Source organism: Cyprinus carpio, chromosome A14, assembly GCF_018340385.1.
Source record: "Cyprinus carpio isolate SPL01 chromosome A14, ASM1834038v1, whole genome shotgun sequence".
Classification (NCBI taxonomy): Eukaryota; Metazoa; Chordata; class Actinopteri; order Cypriniformes; family Cyprinidae; genus Cyprinus; species Cyprinus carpio.
In genome coordinates, this window is record NC_056585.1 from 20,492,322 (window position 1) to 20,511,486 (window position 19,165).

At 37.2% G+C, this 19,165-nt stretch overlaps 1 protein-coding gene and 1 pseudogene across 1 annotated transcript; both read left to right on the forward strand.

Annotated features, from left to right (window-relative positions):
* Positions 1 to 368: 368 nt before the first annotated feature.
* LOC109057384 (leucine-rich repeat, immunoglobulin-like domain and transmembrane domain-containing protein 3) lies at positions 369 to 7,605 on the forward strand. The gene is made up of 4 exons (XM_019074616.2): positions 369 to 997; positions 1,915 to 2,381; positions 4,248 to 4,553; positions 5,840 to 7,605. Exons 1-4 carry the CDS (start codon positions 882 to 884, stop codon positions 6,880 to 6,882), a joined length of 1,932 nt encoding a protein of 643 aa, XP_018930161.2. The 5' UTR covers positions 369 to 881; the 3' UTR covers positions 6,883 to 7,605.
* A 1,153-nt stretch (positions 7,606 to 8,758) lies between these two features.
* LOC109057414 lies at positions 8,759 to 18,990 on the forward strand (annotated as a pseudogene).
* The last annotated feature ends 175 nt before the right edge of the window (positions 18,991 to 19,165 follow it).

The window sequence follows — 19,165 nt, forward strand, 5'->3', positions numbered from 1 at the left end:
AAATTATTGCAACAAGGTAAATGCATGCAAACCAGATGTTGTTACAAAATAAGGATGGACACATTTCATAAAGATTTTTTTTTTATTATGCATGCTTTCCCTTCATACTCTGGCCTACATAAACACACCCATGCCAATTAATCTTGTTTTGACAAATTGGTACTGATGGGAAATCTGTTTATTTGTACCTCAAGCAGTTTTTATTCATACACTTAGATGGCCAGCATGTTTTCTTTTCAGTATTTTCTTAAGCGATTATATATCTCTCAGACACAGACAGAACAGTTTGGCCTGCTCTCAGTAAATCATGACCTGTACTTCAGCTTACACACAACAAGTGTCATCTAGCCTCCAAGCACGCAAACACTTCACAGCGCGAGGCGAGGGAGGTGACGGAAAGAGCCGAAGCGCAGCCAGAATCAGTTCATACACCAGGTGACGAATGGAAAGGAGTCTGCGAGCGGTCACGTGATGATGCTGCGAGAACCTTCTTGTAGTTTTAGCCGATTAGCGTGTGCCTGCAGAGCTTATCCTCCTCCTCGAACTCAGTCACACACACACTAACGCACTCATAAACACAAATAAACTCGTACACACTTCCCATCCCACACTGCTCAACTTTAGTGACCTACTCAGCCTTGAGAAATCCGTTTCTAATCTGGGTTCCTCCCGCCCATCCTCGCGCTCACCTCCCGCTCCTCTCGGCTTCCTGCGCTCTCTCACCTGTTAGCATGCTTAACAAGATGCATGCTGCGAGACACTTTTCATGCTTTTACTGGTTTTCTTTGGGGACTGATAAAGGAGTTTTTGTCCACTGATGATCGAGTGGGGATCTGATGTGTGGAAGTGTGTGTGTCCGCGCTGGTTCATCTGATTGAAGGATGTATCGTCTGCTGGTGGCCCAGGTTCTTCTGAGCTGCTGGAGTGTGGCACAACCCTTCTGTCCTTCCCAGTGCACCTGTGTGTACCACGGACGCAGCGATGGCACTGGCAGCAGGTAAAGAAACTTTTTCACAATAATAATATAATTATAATAATAATTTAACAATACAAATATAATACATATATATATATATATTAGAGTTTTGTAAAATGTCAACTTTTGGTGTATATAAACGGGTAATTTAGATTCAAAGTATACAGACGTGGGAAAATATAATTAACTGAAATAAACAAAATAATTTAGCATTTGGAGAAATCGTAATTTAGGCTTTTTATAGTAGTGACTTTTAATGAAGGACTTTTTTAAAAGAGACAAATGTTCATGTATTTATTAATGCATATATTTATTATTTGACAAAAGTAAATAGAATATATATGCACAATCATGGAATACTGAACTGAAAAAAAATATATAATAACAATAAAATCGTCTAATTAAAATATTAATATGTTCTTGATACTAAATAAATATCAATTCAAACACAGGCCTATAGAAAACATTTTCTTGGCAATTCATCTTGTTTTTACAGATTGGCATTGAAGGGAAATCTGTTTATTTTGCAGTGTAGTCTACCTTTAAAAGTTGCTTAATGATGTTTTACTAATTATTCTAATATTCTAATTATAAATAAACTGGATTTCAAATATGCCATCCACCTGAATAAAAATAGATTTTAAACTATCACGTGGGTTATTAGCTTGTGTTTATCTGAAGGGCTTAGCCGTAGAGTGTGAACACACATGTTAGAGGATTTTGAATCAAACCCTGCCGGTGTAGCCTACTGTTTTGTAAACAGTGCACACTTAAATTACATAAGCATAAAAAAAATGAAATAAATACATGTTAAAAAATTCCTTTCTTTATGAGGCTAATATTCCTCACTTGGGCTAATTAAATCCACAAAGAACATCACCACACACAGGCTCATATTGGTCAAAGTGATTAACCTCTGCTATAAAAATCTGCCCCAGGTCTGTTCTATGCAATGACCCTGACATGTCAGATATTCCAGTCAACGTCCCTTTGGACACGGTGAAGCTGCGGGTGGAGAAGACGGCTGTGCGTCGAGTGCCCACGGAGGCCTTCTATTACCTGTCAGAGTTACGCTACCTGTGGATAACATACAATTCAGTCACCTCTGTGGATCCCGGCAGTTTCTACAATCTGAAAGTGCTTCATGAGCTACGGCTGGATGGGAACATGATCGCTACCTTTCCCTGGGAGTCTCTAAAAGAGATGCCCAGTCTGAGGACCTTGGACCTGCACAACAACCGCTTGACTAGTATTCCTGTGGAGGCAGCAGCTTACCTAGTTAACATCACCTACCTAGACATTTCTAGTAACAAGCTAACTACCCTTCCCTCTGACCTGGTGGACATCTGGCCTCCATTTTCAGGCATCCTGCCCAGTGCCAATGCTTCACAAAAGATTGTTCTTGGTGGGTAAAATGATGATGGCACATATGCATTATGATGTTGAATATGGATTATGACAGAACTGTATAAATCTTTCTAAATCTCACTCATTCTAAGTCACCTTAGCTTACTCGGTTGACAAGTAAAAGAGACCAAGCATTTAAGGAAGATTCATAGCAAGTTGTATGAGTTTTCCCATGAGAAAAAATAGTGATACCTTAAAAGTATATTTTAACTGTATTTGCAGATAACATAATATTAAAGAAATATGCAATTTAACTGTACTTAAAGAGTCCATATATATATATATATATATATATTTTAATACTAATTAAAAATTATTAAAATGTTTTCCTTTAAAGGACATAATAATCTTTTGTCGTGCTGAGTCTGATGTTTACTTTTTTGATGTCTGTTGTGTTGACGTACTTAAGCACATGTAAAGTATTCAATTCTAATTAACTGTTGTTTGTTATTTAATGTTACATTTAAAGTTAATATTTTAAATGCACAAAATTTCAACATTGCTAAGGTAATTGTATTTAAAATAAAAGTAACTATAAAATAATTTTTTATTTAATTGGAAAATACATACAATCAAGTGTTCAAAAACATTTCATTTCATGTTTCTTTCTGTAACAAGTGCTCTTTTTTAAAAGTGCACTTCTTTTTCACAAGTGTTAGCTCTTCCTAAAATATTAAAATGCAAAGAATGGAGGAGACATATGAAATACAAAGTAAAAAGAATTAAAATTATCCCTCTCTTCACCATGTCTTTTTATAGTAAGTGTGATCTTTAAATATCTAAATCTAGGCTGTGTCTTCATGGGCTCTCCCAAGTTAAGTACAAGCTAATCTTCTAATGGGACTTTCAACTGTGTGTGAGGCTCTGAGATTTGAGTTTCTTTGAAGTGCTCATCTGGGAAGAGGATGATACATATGTTTGCTCAGCGACATCTAAACAACAGATCCCAGCTGAAGAGAAAGTTGATTTGATAGATTCATGTGTGTTTGACACAATGGACATAAAATTCAACAGTACACCTGTATGGCATTTACTGAAAGTATAACATACTTTAGCAGCTAGTGGAGGTGGCATGATATAATGTGTGGTGAAAGTTTCATCATGGTTTGCCAGTGTACATGGAATATGTACAATTATAAAACAAGGGGATTTTTCAGTGGTTCGTTCTGCAGGCTGTGTTTATGAGTGAGACATTTGAATAATTTATTCAACCAATTCATTTAAAAACACTGCAACATTCAGGAAGTGACATAATCAGAGTCTCAGTACAGTACAGGATTTACCCTGTATCATCAGAATATTAACAGTTGCCGCCATCCAGCTGTTGAATTGCATCAGCTGACCGTCTAATTCCCTGTTTACAGTCAACCGATCTTCATCCTGCCATAGACAGAATTATGGGCACATTATGGTGTTAAAATCCAACACCTGATGCATGCGTGCTAGACAAGAAATCCTGGCTTCAAGATTTACAACTTTCTGATTTACTGGGAGGAAACTGTTGTTTTATTATAGGAATAAGTAAACCTGTGGTCTTCATTTCAGTATGTTGAGATGCCAATCAAACATGACTTTGCTAGTGCCATTATTTGTGTTTGAGGTACACTTTTGTAAATACTTGTATATTGTACATGGGTTGTGCAATTTAAATTGAAGCAAAACAGGATACATAATTACAATTCAAATTTGAATGTAAAGACCTAGAATTAAAATGTAATGTAATATTTGAATGTTTACTGGACAGCCTTGTTTGAAAGTTTTGTGGGAAAAAACGTGTTTAAAGCCTTGGAGTTTAAAGGCTTGTAGGCCTTTGTAGATAGATTTAACATATTGCTTTCATAAACATATTCTGTAATACTTGCAGGTCTACAGGACAACCCCTGGTACTGTGACTGTCGGATTTCCAAGCTCATTGAGTTGTCTAAGATGGCCAGCATATCTGTGGTGTTGATGGATCAGGTTCTGACATGCAGTGGACCAGAGAACTTAGCTGGCGTTCTGTTCCAGCGGGCTGAACTGGATCAGTGCCTCAAGCCGTCAGTTATGGTTTCAGCAACTAAGATCACTTCATCACTGGGCAGCAATGTGCTTCTGCGGTGTGACGCCACTGGTTTCCCCACTCCCACCCTTCTCTGGACCAGAGCTGATGGAACAGCAGTCAACAACACAGGTACAGTATGAGTGTCACAAAGTATGTTAATGAGTGAAGTTATAATCGAACTACAGCATTTTTGAGTGACAGTCTTGACCTAAAATTACACCAGGTGTAATTGAGTATTTGAAGGATTACATTTTCAAGGTAACATTTCAGTTGTACTAAAGTGTTTACATGACATTTTAACACAAATTATTGTTTTATTTCAACTGAAATCTAACTTTTAACGTTCATGGTAATTGTTCATTTTTTTACATTTTAATTACCTTTACTTAATGCTCACTTAAAATGTAACTTTAAAAACACTAATAATTGAACACTGTTGAGAATGAATCCATTTTCATACTGTACATTATAATTATGTGATGCTTAAATTCAGTTTTAGTTTTATAGTGTATTTTTTTATTATTTATTTTTTATTTAGACAAAACAATATATCATATAATATATACAATGGGTATAGAACAAAATCATCCCCCTTTAAAATAATCACATTATGTTGCTTTGCAGCCTGAAATGAAGACTGACACAGTTTTTGTTTTATCCAGCTGTATTTACTCAGTGCAACTTATAACATCCAAGATATAACACCAACATGTCAGAAAAAAATACAAATAAAAACAATCACTGAGTTGGAAAAAGGATCACCCCCTCGTGTCAGCATTTTGTTGAACCACATTTTGCTTTAATTACAGCCTTTAGTCTGTTGGGATCAGGCACGGCGCCAGAATTTTTTCTCTACAGGTGCTAAGGGGGGGGGCTATGTGGGGGTGCTAAGAAAATAAATGATATTGATGACGTCCGAGTTACTTCATAAAGAAATGGGGCTAAACCGGGGCTATTAAAAAATCTGATGGGGCTATAGGACATAACCGGACATAATTACCGGACATAACATGAAAATGTTTATCATTTCATCATATTTAATAAATTACCTTTCTTATCTCCTCAGCTGAAAGGAGATCTACATCCCTGTAACATATTGTTTACATAAAGGCCTAATCTAAACATACTTAGTTCTAACAACATCTACTCTAAAGCAGGGGTTTTCAACTCTGGCCCTCGCGCTTCACTTTCGTGCAGAATTGAACTCCAACCCTGATCAAACACACATGAACAAGCTAAGCAATGTCTTCAGGATTACTACAAAGTTACTGACAGCTGAGTTTGATCAATACTGGAGGTAAACTACAGGAAAGTGGACCTCGAGGGCCAGAGTTGAGAACCCCTGATCTAAAGTATTCTTTAATATTTATATGTTTTTAAGTCATTGCTTACCATTGTATGTCTTGTCTCTGTAGTTGTGCAGGAATCTCCAGGCGAGGGGGTCCGTTGGTCTATCCTCAGTTTGCACATTATCACATTTAAAGATGCAGGTGATTACCACTGCAAGGCCAAGAATGTCGCTGGAAATGCTGAGGCGTACATCACCCTGTCTGTGGATGGGGTGCAGACCTCAACACCTTCCCCTCCGCTAAACATAACCAAGCGGCCTGACGATCAAACCGTAACTTCTTTTCCAGGGACTAGGACACCATTGTATACTACCTTAACCCCTGCGCTCACAACCAGAGCTGCCATGACCACAATGCCACCTCTGACAACCAGGAAGAGTCCGGGACCAGGTGGAGGAATTCAGAGGTCCCCACCTGCTGGAGACAAGCCAGCTAAGATCCAGCAAAGCAAGGGTGGCAAAGGTTCAATGATGAGCGAAAAGTCTAAAAAGAAAGTTGATCTCAAAGACATTGAGGTAGTGGAGGTGACAAGCGACACAGCAGTCTTACTATGGAGAGCTGAAGGTTTGCCAAGCAACGCACCCTTAACAATGTTCTACTTTCCATATGATGCAAAAGACGATAAGGAGACAGTGGATGCAGAAGTTGGTCAAGGGAAGCTGCTCTTGGAATATCTGATGCCTAACCAGGTCTACACTGTGTGTTTGGTTGCTAAGGGTTCGGTGTCTGGGAAAGAGCAATGTGTGGATTTCACTACTCTGGATAATGGTGAAGAAGATGGGCAGAACAAAGTCCTGATGATCGCCAGTGGGATCGCATGTGCATTTGCAGTGCCTCTCATTGTGGTGTTGGTCTACAAGATCATATGTCTCTGCTGTAAAGGAAACAGGAGTAGGAACAATGGACCAGATGATGACCTTTCAAAAGAGACGTACGTAAAGTTTGAGACGCTCACCATGAAACAAAGGACTCTTAACGGGCAGGCGAATGATCTCTGGGCGCGAAGGCAGACTCAGGAGTCAGAGAGGATGCTCCTGTGCTCACGGTCAAGCATTGACTCTCAAATGACGTACAAGAGTGACAGCTCTAGATCCGAGTATCTGTGCTAATGTGTAGCCTGTCGGCTTTGTGTGTTATCCTGTCCACACACTTGGTATTAGACAAGCTGTGGCAACAACAGTTTTAAAAGATTAGCTCTTGATGTGCTGTCAAACTCGTTGCCTTACAAGACTTATCTTGACCCACAAATGGTCTCATTTCCCATTTTTCAAAAGCCATATTCTTCACCCAGTCAAACACAGTTCTGTATTTATTTTTTATGAAATACAGTGTACATAAATATTGTGTATTTTTGTGTATGCCAACATATGATGAAGTAGAGTTACATAATATTCATTTAATTAAACCTTTTTATTGCCTAAATCAAGTATTTCCTTTTTTTTCTAAATAGGAACCATTGATTTTTGGTGATATGTGCAGCAACAGATGAATGGCAATGAAAAGCTGACACACCAAATTTACAATAGGCTTACACCAGCTTCTCTTTCTTTTGGTTTTAAATTTAAAATGGCTAGTTAAGATCAAATCATCAGAAACAGACACTTTATTACAAGATCATATGTAATGTTTCTGAGCTGATGTATGTGAGTTTGAATGATTACGCATTCCTCTAAATGCAACAAGTGCATTCGATGTCTCTGTCCTCTTCTCATTTTTATGTCTTCTCTATCTTTCTACCTCTCTATCTCTTCTTTAACTGTACATTTATATGCAATGTCTGTGTAAATGTGTGTTTATGGGTAGTAAATCCTTTATGTGTGCCATGCAAGTCACTCAGATGTCCATATTCCCATTTTATTCTATTAGAATGTATTAAATTTGTGTCATTTTCCATTTGCACAGGATACTGCACAGCATGGCCATAATTTCAAATTTTCTATAAATTAAAGAATCCTAAAACTGATCACATTTTCCTCAAAAACGTTAGACAGTAAAACTGTAATTTAATTACTACATTAGTATTGATTTTTGAGCACCAAGTAAGCATATTTGAATGATTTCTGAAGGATCATGTGACTCTCATGTGATCTATCTATCTATCTATCTATCTATCTATCTATCTATCTATCTATCTATCTATCTATCTATCTATCTATCTATCTTTAAATTGTAATAATACTTTATAATATTACTGGTTTTTACTGAAGTTTTGATCAATAAATGCAGCCTTGGTAGACATAAGAAACTTCTTGCAAAAAATTCTTACCAATCCCAAATGCTACGAGCGACAGCGTAAATTCATAATCACATAGGTCAATCTCTAGTGATCTAGTGATCAGAAAAGCATTATAGCATCATTAGTTATTTTTTATTCAGTACAAGTTTATAAAGTTTAATCAGTTGAATAAGTGAATTCAGTCCAGCGTGATGTCGCAGGTCCTGTGAGTGTGTATCAGAGCAGACATTGTGCTGCATTTCCTACCCTGGTAAAGCAGAAGAACAGGAAAGCTGTTGTCCCTGTACTAGCCACATTTTTCCAAGAGCAATGGCTCTAATTCCAGTGACAATATGACAGTCGTTCATATAAATAGATTGTGTGAGCTAGGTAAATAGGAAACGGGTGAAGCCCTTACAAGCATTGCCCCCATCGCCAACCCCTGTGATTCTTCACTCTGAGGGCAAGACAGAGCTTATGCAGACACAGCAACACTAGTTTAATGGTTTGTGTGTGAGTGAGGAAGCATCCCATTACTCATGAGTAGCACAAAAAGGTGTGGCCACTCCTACTAAATCACATGCATGGACTGGGAAAGGCCAGGAGGTGAACTCAGGGTGTCCTGTGTTATCAGTCGTTGAAGAGCAGTTTTTGTAGTTCTTGAGTTCAGACTCAGAGTCTTAAACCAGGGAAAACCCTCTTCTGAGCCCTTGCTTGTCTCACCATGTGTCAGATTTACCATGGGACTGTCCGGAATTTCATACTTTGCTTCCAAAACAGCTATAGAACAGGAGAACCGGAAAGATTGAGACTCTGTGTGTATATGTGTGCCTAACACAAACCTGGCTGTACTACAGGACTCTCACTTTCAACCTGCTCTGTGTGAAAGGACACCTCTGGGATACAGATTAACTTTCTGGAGACTTTTCACACAGGTTCTTATTTAGTTGAAGCTGGTTGGCTGCGTGTGTAAGATGTGTGGGGGTTACATCTGCAATGTGTGGTGCCGTGATCGAGGAAATACCTAAGAGGAGAGGCCTGTAGAAACTGATATAGGATTATGTTCTGGAGGACGATAGCAGGCACCTTTCATTTGGGGTTTTGGATGGTAAGTATAGGCCCTGCCCGAGCTCCAGGGCCTGCTGAGGAAGCATTATGCTGGAGTGGATGAACCTGGGATGCTGGAAACTTCAGCTGTGTGGGTAAGTGCATGATATGTTCATTGAAGTCAAACGTTGTTGATTGTAATTTAAAAGAGACATGAATTTATTTTATTTTGTTATGTTTTGTTTTGTTGCTATAGTATCCTCGACCAAAACCTACTTCAACAGGTTATGTGTTAAAGGGATGTTTGTGAAAAAGATGTACACTTTAACACACTTTTAAAAGAAGTACTTATTAAATAAACAATATACCTTAAAAGTATATTATTTATATAATATACTTTATATAATATATATTTAGAATTTATATGTATATTATTTATAAATTGCCTTTTATTTTATTAAAAATATCTGTAAGTATTTTTTTTTAAATACACTTTTAAGAAATTAAGTACACTATAAGTGCTCATTCAGTACAATTATGCACACTTCTTTTTCACAAAGGGATAGCTCCTGCCAAAAATTAAAAATTCTGTCAAAATTTTTAGAAGCATGGGTCGCCTGCCCTTAAATCATGAAAGTAGATGGGGACCAAAGGCTGTCAAGCTCCAAAAATGATAATAAAGAATTATAAAGTTATCATTACAATTTTCAAAAGCATATGATTATTCATTCACATCCAGTTTTTGTGTTTTTATTTGTGCAACATTGAGACATCATGTTTGAATGCATACAAGCTCAAATGAGGTTTGAGAGGCATGCAGAGAGAAGGATTTGCACCAGATGATTTAAAGTTTGGTCTGTTCCTTATACAATGCTATCAAATGGATCCAGGTAATCTGAAATAAAGCTCAGGAGTTTCTATGGTATATTTATTATGCTTATTGGTCATGGTCACCATCCATTTTTGTTGGACGGAAAAGAAGCTCCATAAACACTAAAGTAACTTTGTGTTCCATGGAGGAAAGAATTTTACACAGGAATGAACAACATGAGTCAATAATGACTTGCAATGAATTGGTGAACTATAAATTGAATAATTAATAAGATGGCCATTATATGTCTATGAAATAAAATCTTATTTGGAAACAACAAATTTGATGAAGCACTAAATAATTTTTAGCTGCTCCGAGCTGCGGCGAGAAAGGAATCATAATATTTATTCTTATCTGCATAAGTCTAAATATTTTGTTGAATACCTTTTAAATGGGAGTACATTCTAAATGTGAAGGAAAACTCCCTTTATTAAAAAAAAAAAAAAAAAAAAACCTTGATAACATTTTGATGGATAAAAGTTTTGCAGCAAATTAGTGACTATTGATTGTTAAATGCTAACCATCACCATACTCAACATTTTCAGTTTTTTGCCTCTACACATCAGCTACACGGCTAGCAACATGGCTGTGTGTTTTTGTAATCCATTCAATCCTCCACTATAGTGTGTGTTGCTAGGATACAGTTGCTTTATTTCTACAGGCATCTGTGTGATTGATAGCCGACAGGCCTTGTTTATCAAGCTGCTTCATTTTAGGGACACACTATAAGGTTTCAGGGAAGTTTCATCTTAAATGTACTTTATTTAACCTAGTGAATACACAAACATACAATAAAATCAACATAAGGATTTCTTCCTCACAACTCTGAGCTTATATCTTGCACCTTATTTTTGCAATACCTTTGATAGAAAATGTTATAAAAAATATATACAGTATAAAAATTATATTTTTTTTTTACAGACCACAGTTTCATCTCAGGTTATGAACTTGTGATACATGTTCAGCTAAATATTTAGTCCTTCAGTGAGGTACTTTGACAGAACTGCATTTCTGCTGACTGCATGTGTCTATACTGTATTTACAAAGATGCACAATGTTATGTAAACGAATAAACTATGTTTATGATGATTATGACGCTACAACATTTTTTATGGCATTCAGTATTCAACAAGACATTGCACACACACACACACACACACACAATTTTTCTTGTTTTAATATATGCATATTATACACCTCAATCCGAACAACATTCCTATCGACCAGTCGGAGCCGTGACCCTAACTTCAAACACCGCCCCAAAAATCAGAGGGCTGTGATCGGTTGATAGAAATGGTTTTCAGTAAAAACAAAGGTCTGCAAGCATGTCCTGCTTGATTGTAAATCATGTTTTTCCTTTGTGGTCAAAATATTTCTTATTAGTCACAATAATTTGACATTGTAAATCTATTGTTTTTGCTGTTTAACTTTAAGAATGGATTTAGAAATAGCTTGATTTGAAGAGCGTTTTGAACAGTAAATGAAATATGCACATAAATTGTTAAAATGGTTGTTTAACTTCAAAATAAGATCAGATTAGAAGTGATGTCACTGTTTAATGCATTCAGTTTGTGTCATTTTGATTAGGTTTCTCTATTTGTCTCTTTAAAGATCCTGAACCTTATCTGTTACTTGGCCTTGGAAACAGCATTCAGAGAATGAACCTTAATGGTGGGCACCAGAGAAGGATCATATCTAGGGTGGGAAGGTCCATCTTATTGGACTTCCATTTAAGTGAGGGAACGATGGTTTGGGCCGACACACATGCAGGACAAATCAACAGGGCAGGACTTGATGGAACACGCAGACAGGTAATGCTGAGGCCTCATTAATGTTATTTTTATACTTTATTTTATTTTTAAATGCCATCAGTGATTGTTTGAAGCCTGTTCCAAGCCTCTTAAAGCAGTTTTGTTTCATACTTTCAGAAGCTTCTCTCATCAGTGAAAGGAATCATGGGTCTAGCTGTGGACTGGATTGAAAACACAGTTCTCTGGAGCATTGTGGAAAAAGGAACGATACAGAAGATGGACACAGATGGGAAAAACAAAAAGATTGTCCTAAGAGACCTGTCTCAGCCAAGAAGTGTTGTTGTTGATCATAATGAGAGGTAAAAATGAGAAAAACTATGCAGTCGTTCAGGGAAAAGAAAAAAGTGAGACTTTTTCAAAACTGGCATAATTTAAATACTTTTGGTTGATATCAAAAAAAAAAAATGAAATGCACAGTGACAGTGAACAAAGCAATACAGAACATTTTGTTTATTTTTTGAACATTTGTAATTAAAAAAAAAAATAAGTAATGCATAGACCTACATAAAAGTGCAAATACTTCAATGGCAATAAATAAGAAGTTGTTAATCTGGTTTGTGGAGCAATAGGTCATAGCTGTTACCTGCAACAGCAAGTTTGACATTTTTCACTTAGCAGTGTGCTTGTTGACCTTAGGGGAAAATGAGGATGACTAAAAGCTTTGTCATTTACACACTTCTTCTGATGACCGTGTTGCTCAAATCCTAGTTTGTTTGCTAGCTATAAATGCTGGAGCATTCAGATGGTTAATTCTTTGGAACATGGCTAGCACATAGGTGCAGATCTAACAAAGGGTCTCAAACAGCACACTGACCTCACCTTTCTGTTAAAGGACTGGTCTGTGAAGAGATTATCAAGCAACCATTTTGGTTTCAATACAAATATACCAACAGGTATTCATTGGGGGACTGAAAAGAAAATATTTTCAGTTGTATTCCAATGAACATTTATATTGATTCAGAATGAATAATTTTTGCATTAAAATGTAAAAAATGCTATATATAGAGTAAATGAAAATGGCTTATATTAAAATTCTATACTGTTTTGGCTAAATAAATAACAGTGAATACCTGACTCTGATTAAACATTAAAAATAAATAAATGATTCAGCCCATAACTGACATTGTAGTTATATTTTGGTGACTTCCCAATATATATTTCAGTACTAAAAACTGTAATTCATTTGTATTGATGACATTGTTTCACAAATACATATAATCTGAATTAATTTATTTGAATCCTTTACAATGTTGGAGATTATGTTGAAGTTGAAGGTTACAGAGATGCAATGTGTGTATGGAGATGTATAAGAATGCTATCACAACATTTTTCTAGATATATTTTCTGGCTGTCAGACGGGTTGACTCCCAGCATCCAGCGTTCAGACATGACAGGTGGGAAGAAGGCAGCAGTGCTGAAAGGTGCAGACAGACTGAAGGCTCTGGCTTTAGACCACCGGGACAGGAGGCTGTTCTGGGTTCAGCAGAGCCTAAGAGGGCACACTGCTATGGGGTCCTGCAACTATGATGCCAACATTATATGATTAATAATTAATTTAATCATTTATAACATTTATTCCAATGTTCCAGTTACTCCACTCTTGTATCTATAATAATAAACTGTGTCAAACTTGGTGGTTGTAAATAGTGTTGGGGAAAGTTACTTTTAAAAGTAATGCATTCCAATATTGTGTTACTCTATAAAAAAGTAACTAATTGTATTACTTAGTTATTTTCTATGGAAAGTTATGCATTGTGTTATACTTTTGCTTTACTTTTTATCACCTGAGCTGGGTTTGCTTATTTATTTTTAATGACAAAACCCCCAAAAGTTATTTTTTTGGCAGCTGTAATAGCCCTTTCACAGCAAAAATGAAATTGATAAGCCTCAGGTTGAAGGAAGTGCCTCTGACAGGAGAGGTGTCAGTGAATAAATGGGAAAACAAACTAACTTGTGTTACTTATTTCAAAAAGCATCTATTTTCTTGTAAATTTAAAAGTAATGCATTACATTAGTAGTTACTTGAAAAAAGTAATCTTATTACGTAACTTGCGTTGCTTGTATTTACAATGATCCTAAACATCACAGAGAGTAGATTTATTACATATCTGTGAATTGCGCTTGGAAGGAGATACTGTTTGTTCTTATGCAGGCTGCAATCGACACACAGGAGAGTGTGGGGAAGTTTGTTCCAGTCACAGTGACACTGGCCTGTGCCGATGCAGGGATGGCTTTTCCCTCAGTAAACAAGGCAATTACTGTGAAGGTACAGACTCTATTTCCCTTGTGAAACACAGAAACAAATAAATAAATAGCATTAGTGTAGAAATCCACAACTTTCTTATTCTTCTCTTCAAAACTTCTCTTCTCTTGTAGATATCAATGAATGTGCCCTGTGGAATCATGGCTGCTCTCTGGGATGTGAGAACGTTCCGGGCTCATACTTCTGCACCTGCCCTAAAGGTTACCTATTACTGCCCGATTTGAAGACCTGCCAAGGTATGACTGGAGAATAGGAGATGGAAACACTGGCTCTAGTAGCATACATATCAATGAGCTGGAAGTGTTGGGTCAGGGGCAGAGTGCATGAAATAATTTTTAAAGAAAAAGGACTGGAAAGAGACAGAGAGCATCTCTAGACTTGATTGTTTGTGCTCTAATTGTGCATCGAGGCAGAGCCGGACAGCGCAGCGCTATAAGATTATGAGGTGACATCAGTAATAAGGAACATATTTAGTCAGCAGCTTTGCCTGGCTAAGCAGGTCAAGAGCAAATAAACAGCGAGATTAATCCTCAGTGCAGTTCTCGCACCTGCGGACGCTCATGTACACCTGCAATCAAGTTTGTTGTCATGTTTTCTGACACTCAGCTTGATTAATGATGGGGAAATGACAGTTAAAGAACATAATTTATGGAATAGATTTTTATTTATTGTGAATAATTAGAATAAAAGTACAAAATGTTTTTTATTGCCCTCTGTCCCTGTGTCTGAAATTGCTCCATACCCTTAAATAAGGCACTATTTAAGGGGACAGCCATTTTTATTGGTGTCTGAAACCTTAGTGGACATTATCGAGTGCACTCATTCAATCCCACAATGCACAAAAGTGTAAAAACAGATTTATGTTCAACGGCTAGAGAATACCCTAATACGCTGTCCATTCATTTTACAAAGAGCTTGTCCACAGCGTACAGAGGTATACAATAGAGGTATAAATTCATTGTAAACTGATTGTTAAATTGTTTAGTTAGGGTTTATATATAATTTCCATGACAGAGTTCAAGATAAATCCTTTCATCTTACTACTGGAGCTGCCAGTTTGCCAGTTTCAAGCTTCCAGTGCACTCAGTGTTCTAATTCACTCACTCGTTTACATTTACTCCATCAAAAGAAACTTTATTAGTGGACTAATGTAGGGAATAGTGAGTGAGGGTACAGGGGGTGTTTTTGGATTCAGCCTGTGTGTATGATACTGCTCGCATAAGCAGTAATTAGAATAGAATGAATCGATTCAGCATTTCGACACCATCCATAAAGATGCATTAATTCAGCAAAGTGGTTTAAAGGATGTAGGCCTGTTAATGCTGTGTATTAGCACATTTTATTATACCATTTTTGAAAACTGTTTGTTCAAGTTTTATATGTTAGAATAACAAAACTCACTGATCCTTTAACAATGCATTGGCACAAAAACACACACCTTTTGGAGGTGCAAGTAAAAGTTTATAGAGTCAAAATATAACTGCACACTCACTTCATCAAGAAATGCAGTGCAGTTATATTTTGCCCTCTACAATACACACACAAGCATTATTACACTATCTGCCCATTTCACAGTATGATTTCTCGACTACCACAAATACTCCCCTAACAAAATACAGATTTGTGCACTTTTTACTATAGGCTACCTGTTTTTTTATTATTGGCCTTTGAATTTAGCTTTATTGTGTGATTAAAAAAGTGTTACCTTGCCAAAGCATTGGCCAAGCTCTGTGATCTAATGGTGTTGTTGAGCACTCCAAATGCAAACTTTACATGCAACAGTCAGACAGTGACTAACAGTACTCTGATCCAACGGCAAATTGGGATTGTCAGATTGATAGAACTCTTGCCCAATGATGTTGGGGGAACCAGTGGGGAGGCAATCATATTTCAGGGTGGCTGTGACACCCTCTACATCAGGGGTCTCCAAACTTTGTCCTGGAGGGCCGGTGTCCTGCAGAGTTTAGCTCCAACTTGCCTCAACACACCTGCCTGGAAGTTTCTAGTATGCCTAGTACAGGGGTCTCCAACCCTGCTCCTGGAGAGCTACTGTCCTGCTGATTTCAGCTCCAATCCCAATCAAACACACCTGAACCACCTAATCAAGGTGTTCAGGGCTACTTGATAATTACAGACAGGTGTGTTGGAGTGGGGTTTGAACTGAAGTCTGCAGGACGGTAGCTCTCCAGGAGCAGGGTTGGAGATCCCTGGCCTAGTAAGACCTTAATTAGCTGGTTCAAGTGTGTTTAATTTGGGTTGGAGCTAAACTCTACAGGACACCGGCCCTCCAGGACAGAGTTTGGAGATCACTGCTTTACACACCCCTGCTAAAATGTAGTGCCAGATGTGCTCATTTGCGCCCCCCTGGCGGCCTGGGCAACCGCCTAGTTTGCCTATGCTTTAAAACGGCCTTGACTAGTGTAATTATTTAATGTAACTGAAGGCATTGTTATTATATATATCCATTGTTGGAATGAATAATAAAAAAAACTGCCCAGACATTGTTAATTAATTTCAGGACTGGTGTTTTGCAAATATAGGATGATTGGATTTGGGATTATTAGGTGTCAGAATAAGGACTTACAGGCACAGTGCCACAAGGTCTGTTGGTTCAGAGAGGTGTTCATGGAAACATTGAGGTGAGAATTGATCATCCGAGGACAGGGGTTTTGCAAATGAAAGATTGAGGCCATAAGCTTTAGACTTTAGACTTGTTTGCGTTGTCTGATCATCCTGCAGCAGACTGTTCAGCCAACGACACGTCATTCCTTTTCCCCAAATGACCACGCTTTAATACTTGGTTTGAGGACAATATTTGAAGTGCCAATGGAATTAAAATGTCAGGGTTGTGAATTTGTCATTTTAAACCCTCATTTATTTAAACCCATAAATGAATGAATGAATTTTGTTGTTGTAATACATTGTTACATTGTTACATTGTTAATACATGTAAATAGTAGAATATTAAATGGCTTGCTTACTTTTGTCTACAGAGACTAAACCATGTGTGGAGAATGGTACAGTTTGTGATCATGCATGTGTACACACTGCGGAAGGAGATGCGTGTGTGTGTGTGTGTGTGTGTGTGTGTTGTGTGTGTCCAGAGGGATCTGTACTAAATCCTGATGGCCGCTCGTGCACAGGTGTGTGTTTTTGTGAAGCAAAATACATGAAAAGCCTTATGCGTTTATGCCTGTGTAACTGTTTTCTTCACCATTGTCTCTATTTTTTAGGCTGTTTGTCTGCAGCTCAAGGGGGCTGCAGTCAGATGTGTGTGACTTTATATCCAGGCAGGTGGGTGTGTGAGTGCCAGCCTGGATACCAGCTCCATCCTGATGGAAGACAATGTGCTGCCCCAGGCAAGGCCTACAAACTTTTTTATATTCTACATTCTGCCAGGGTGCCTGTCTGTCTCCCAAATCTTGTCTCATAGAATTATTGGGTTAAGCATGTAGTTAATCAGTATTTAAGTGCATTTGCTTCCAATGACCTCGTCCGTCTGGAATCTTCTGGAATCTCTTTGCTTTATTTCAAGCAGGACCTCCAATGTACCTGTTGTTTGCCAATATAGTGGATATAAGACAGATTAACGCAGATGGCAAAAAGAGCAAAACACTTCTAGAGGAACCGAGAGGCAGTATCATAGCTGTGGACTATGATCCAGTGCAGAAACAGGTAATGATCACACACATGCCTGAAGACTGCCACTACAGTTATGATGTGTTTACAACTGCCCTCAAGTGGACATAAGATGTAAATGCCAGGAAACGGGAATGAAGTTCAGGGGCTCCTGTTTAAAAATTCATTTACTGCCATCTAGTGGCCACAGAATTTAAATGCAAGAGGATACATTTCTATTTTCTGTATTTTTTACATTTCAGTTTTTACATTTAAATGTATTTATTTATTTAACATTTTTCTCTGATATTTACTTAATTGTTTTATTTTTCCATGAAATGTGATATAAAAGTAGTCACTTGGGCTTGTTTGTATGTTTGTTCAGGTGTATTTTGCAGATAAAGGCCTGAAGCGTATTGAGAGGGCTTCACTGGATGGAGGTTTCAGAGAGATGCTGTTCTCCACTGGACTCGACTCACCTGTAATATATAATATGCTGATTTACTCAAGACCCATTTCTTGGTATTATCAAAATTGAAAACAGTTGTGCTACTTAATATAATATATTTAGTGGAAATTTCTTTGATGAATAGAAAGTTCAAAAGAACGGTATTTATTTGAAATATAGATATTTTGTAGCATAAATGTCTTTGCTGTCACTTTTTATCAATTTAATGCATCAGTTAATGTATATGCATCAATTCATATAATTTGTTGAAAATAATCTTACTGACCCCAAACTTTTGAATAGTAGTCTATTTCTAAGCTCTGAAATGTTAACTTCATTAATTAAAACTTCATTATTTACACAATAAAAAAAATAAAAATAAAGTCACATCTGGAATAATTTTTAACTCTTACTTCTAACATGAAAATATGTAAGTTTGACAATGACAACAATGGCAACATCCGCTCAAACCAAAGTAGCGATATTATTTAAAATCCACCCTATTTTCACAAAACTGTGAAAAATAAAATGAACCATATGATTTCCATCTTTAAAGGATTTTAGTATTTAATTCAGTATAGTAGGACATACTGCATAACAGGAATGATCTGACTGCAATGCAATGCATGTTTTCTGTCTCCTAGGAGCAGATGTTTGCCTTCATGAAAATGGAGGATGTGCCCAAGTGTGTGAGAGCAGACTGGGATTGGCTCATTGCTCATGTCACTCGAAGCACATTCTTTCAGCTGATGGAAAAGACTGTCTGCCAATTAATTCATCATTTCACTGGTCAGTATAATGAGAATAAAATTAAACAATGGAAATAATGCTTGTCCTAGAAAGTCACATTAAACCATTAAAGCAATTTGACTCCTGCATATGTTAAAAACTATCTGTATTTCTCCACTCAGAAACAGATGATCGTGAATCAAGTGATCGTTTGAGAAATAAAACACTGAATGATGTGAGCACACCACTGGCCATGCTTTACACAGAGAGGATGGTTTCAGGTAAAAAATATCAGCAAAAATCACATTCATCATAGACAATATTTCTGTCTCATTTTCATCCAGTTGTTCTGAACATGGAATATTGTAATTGACCAGCCAGAATCAAGTA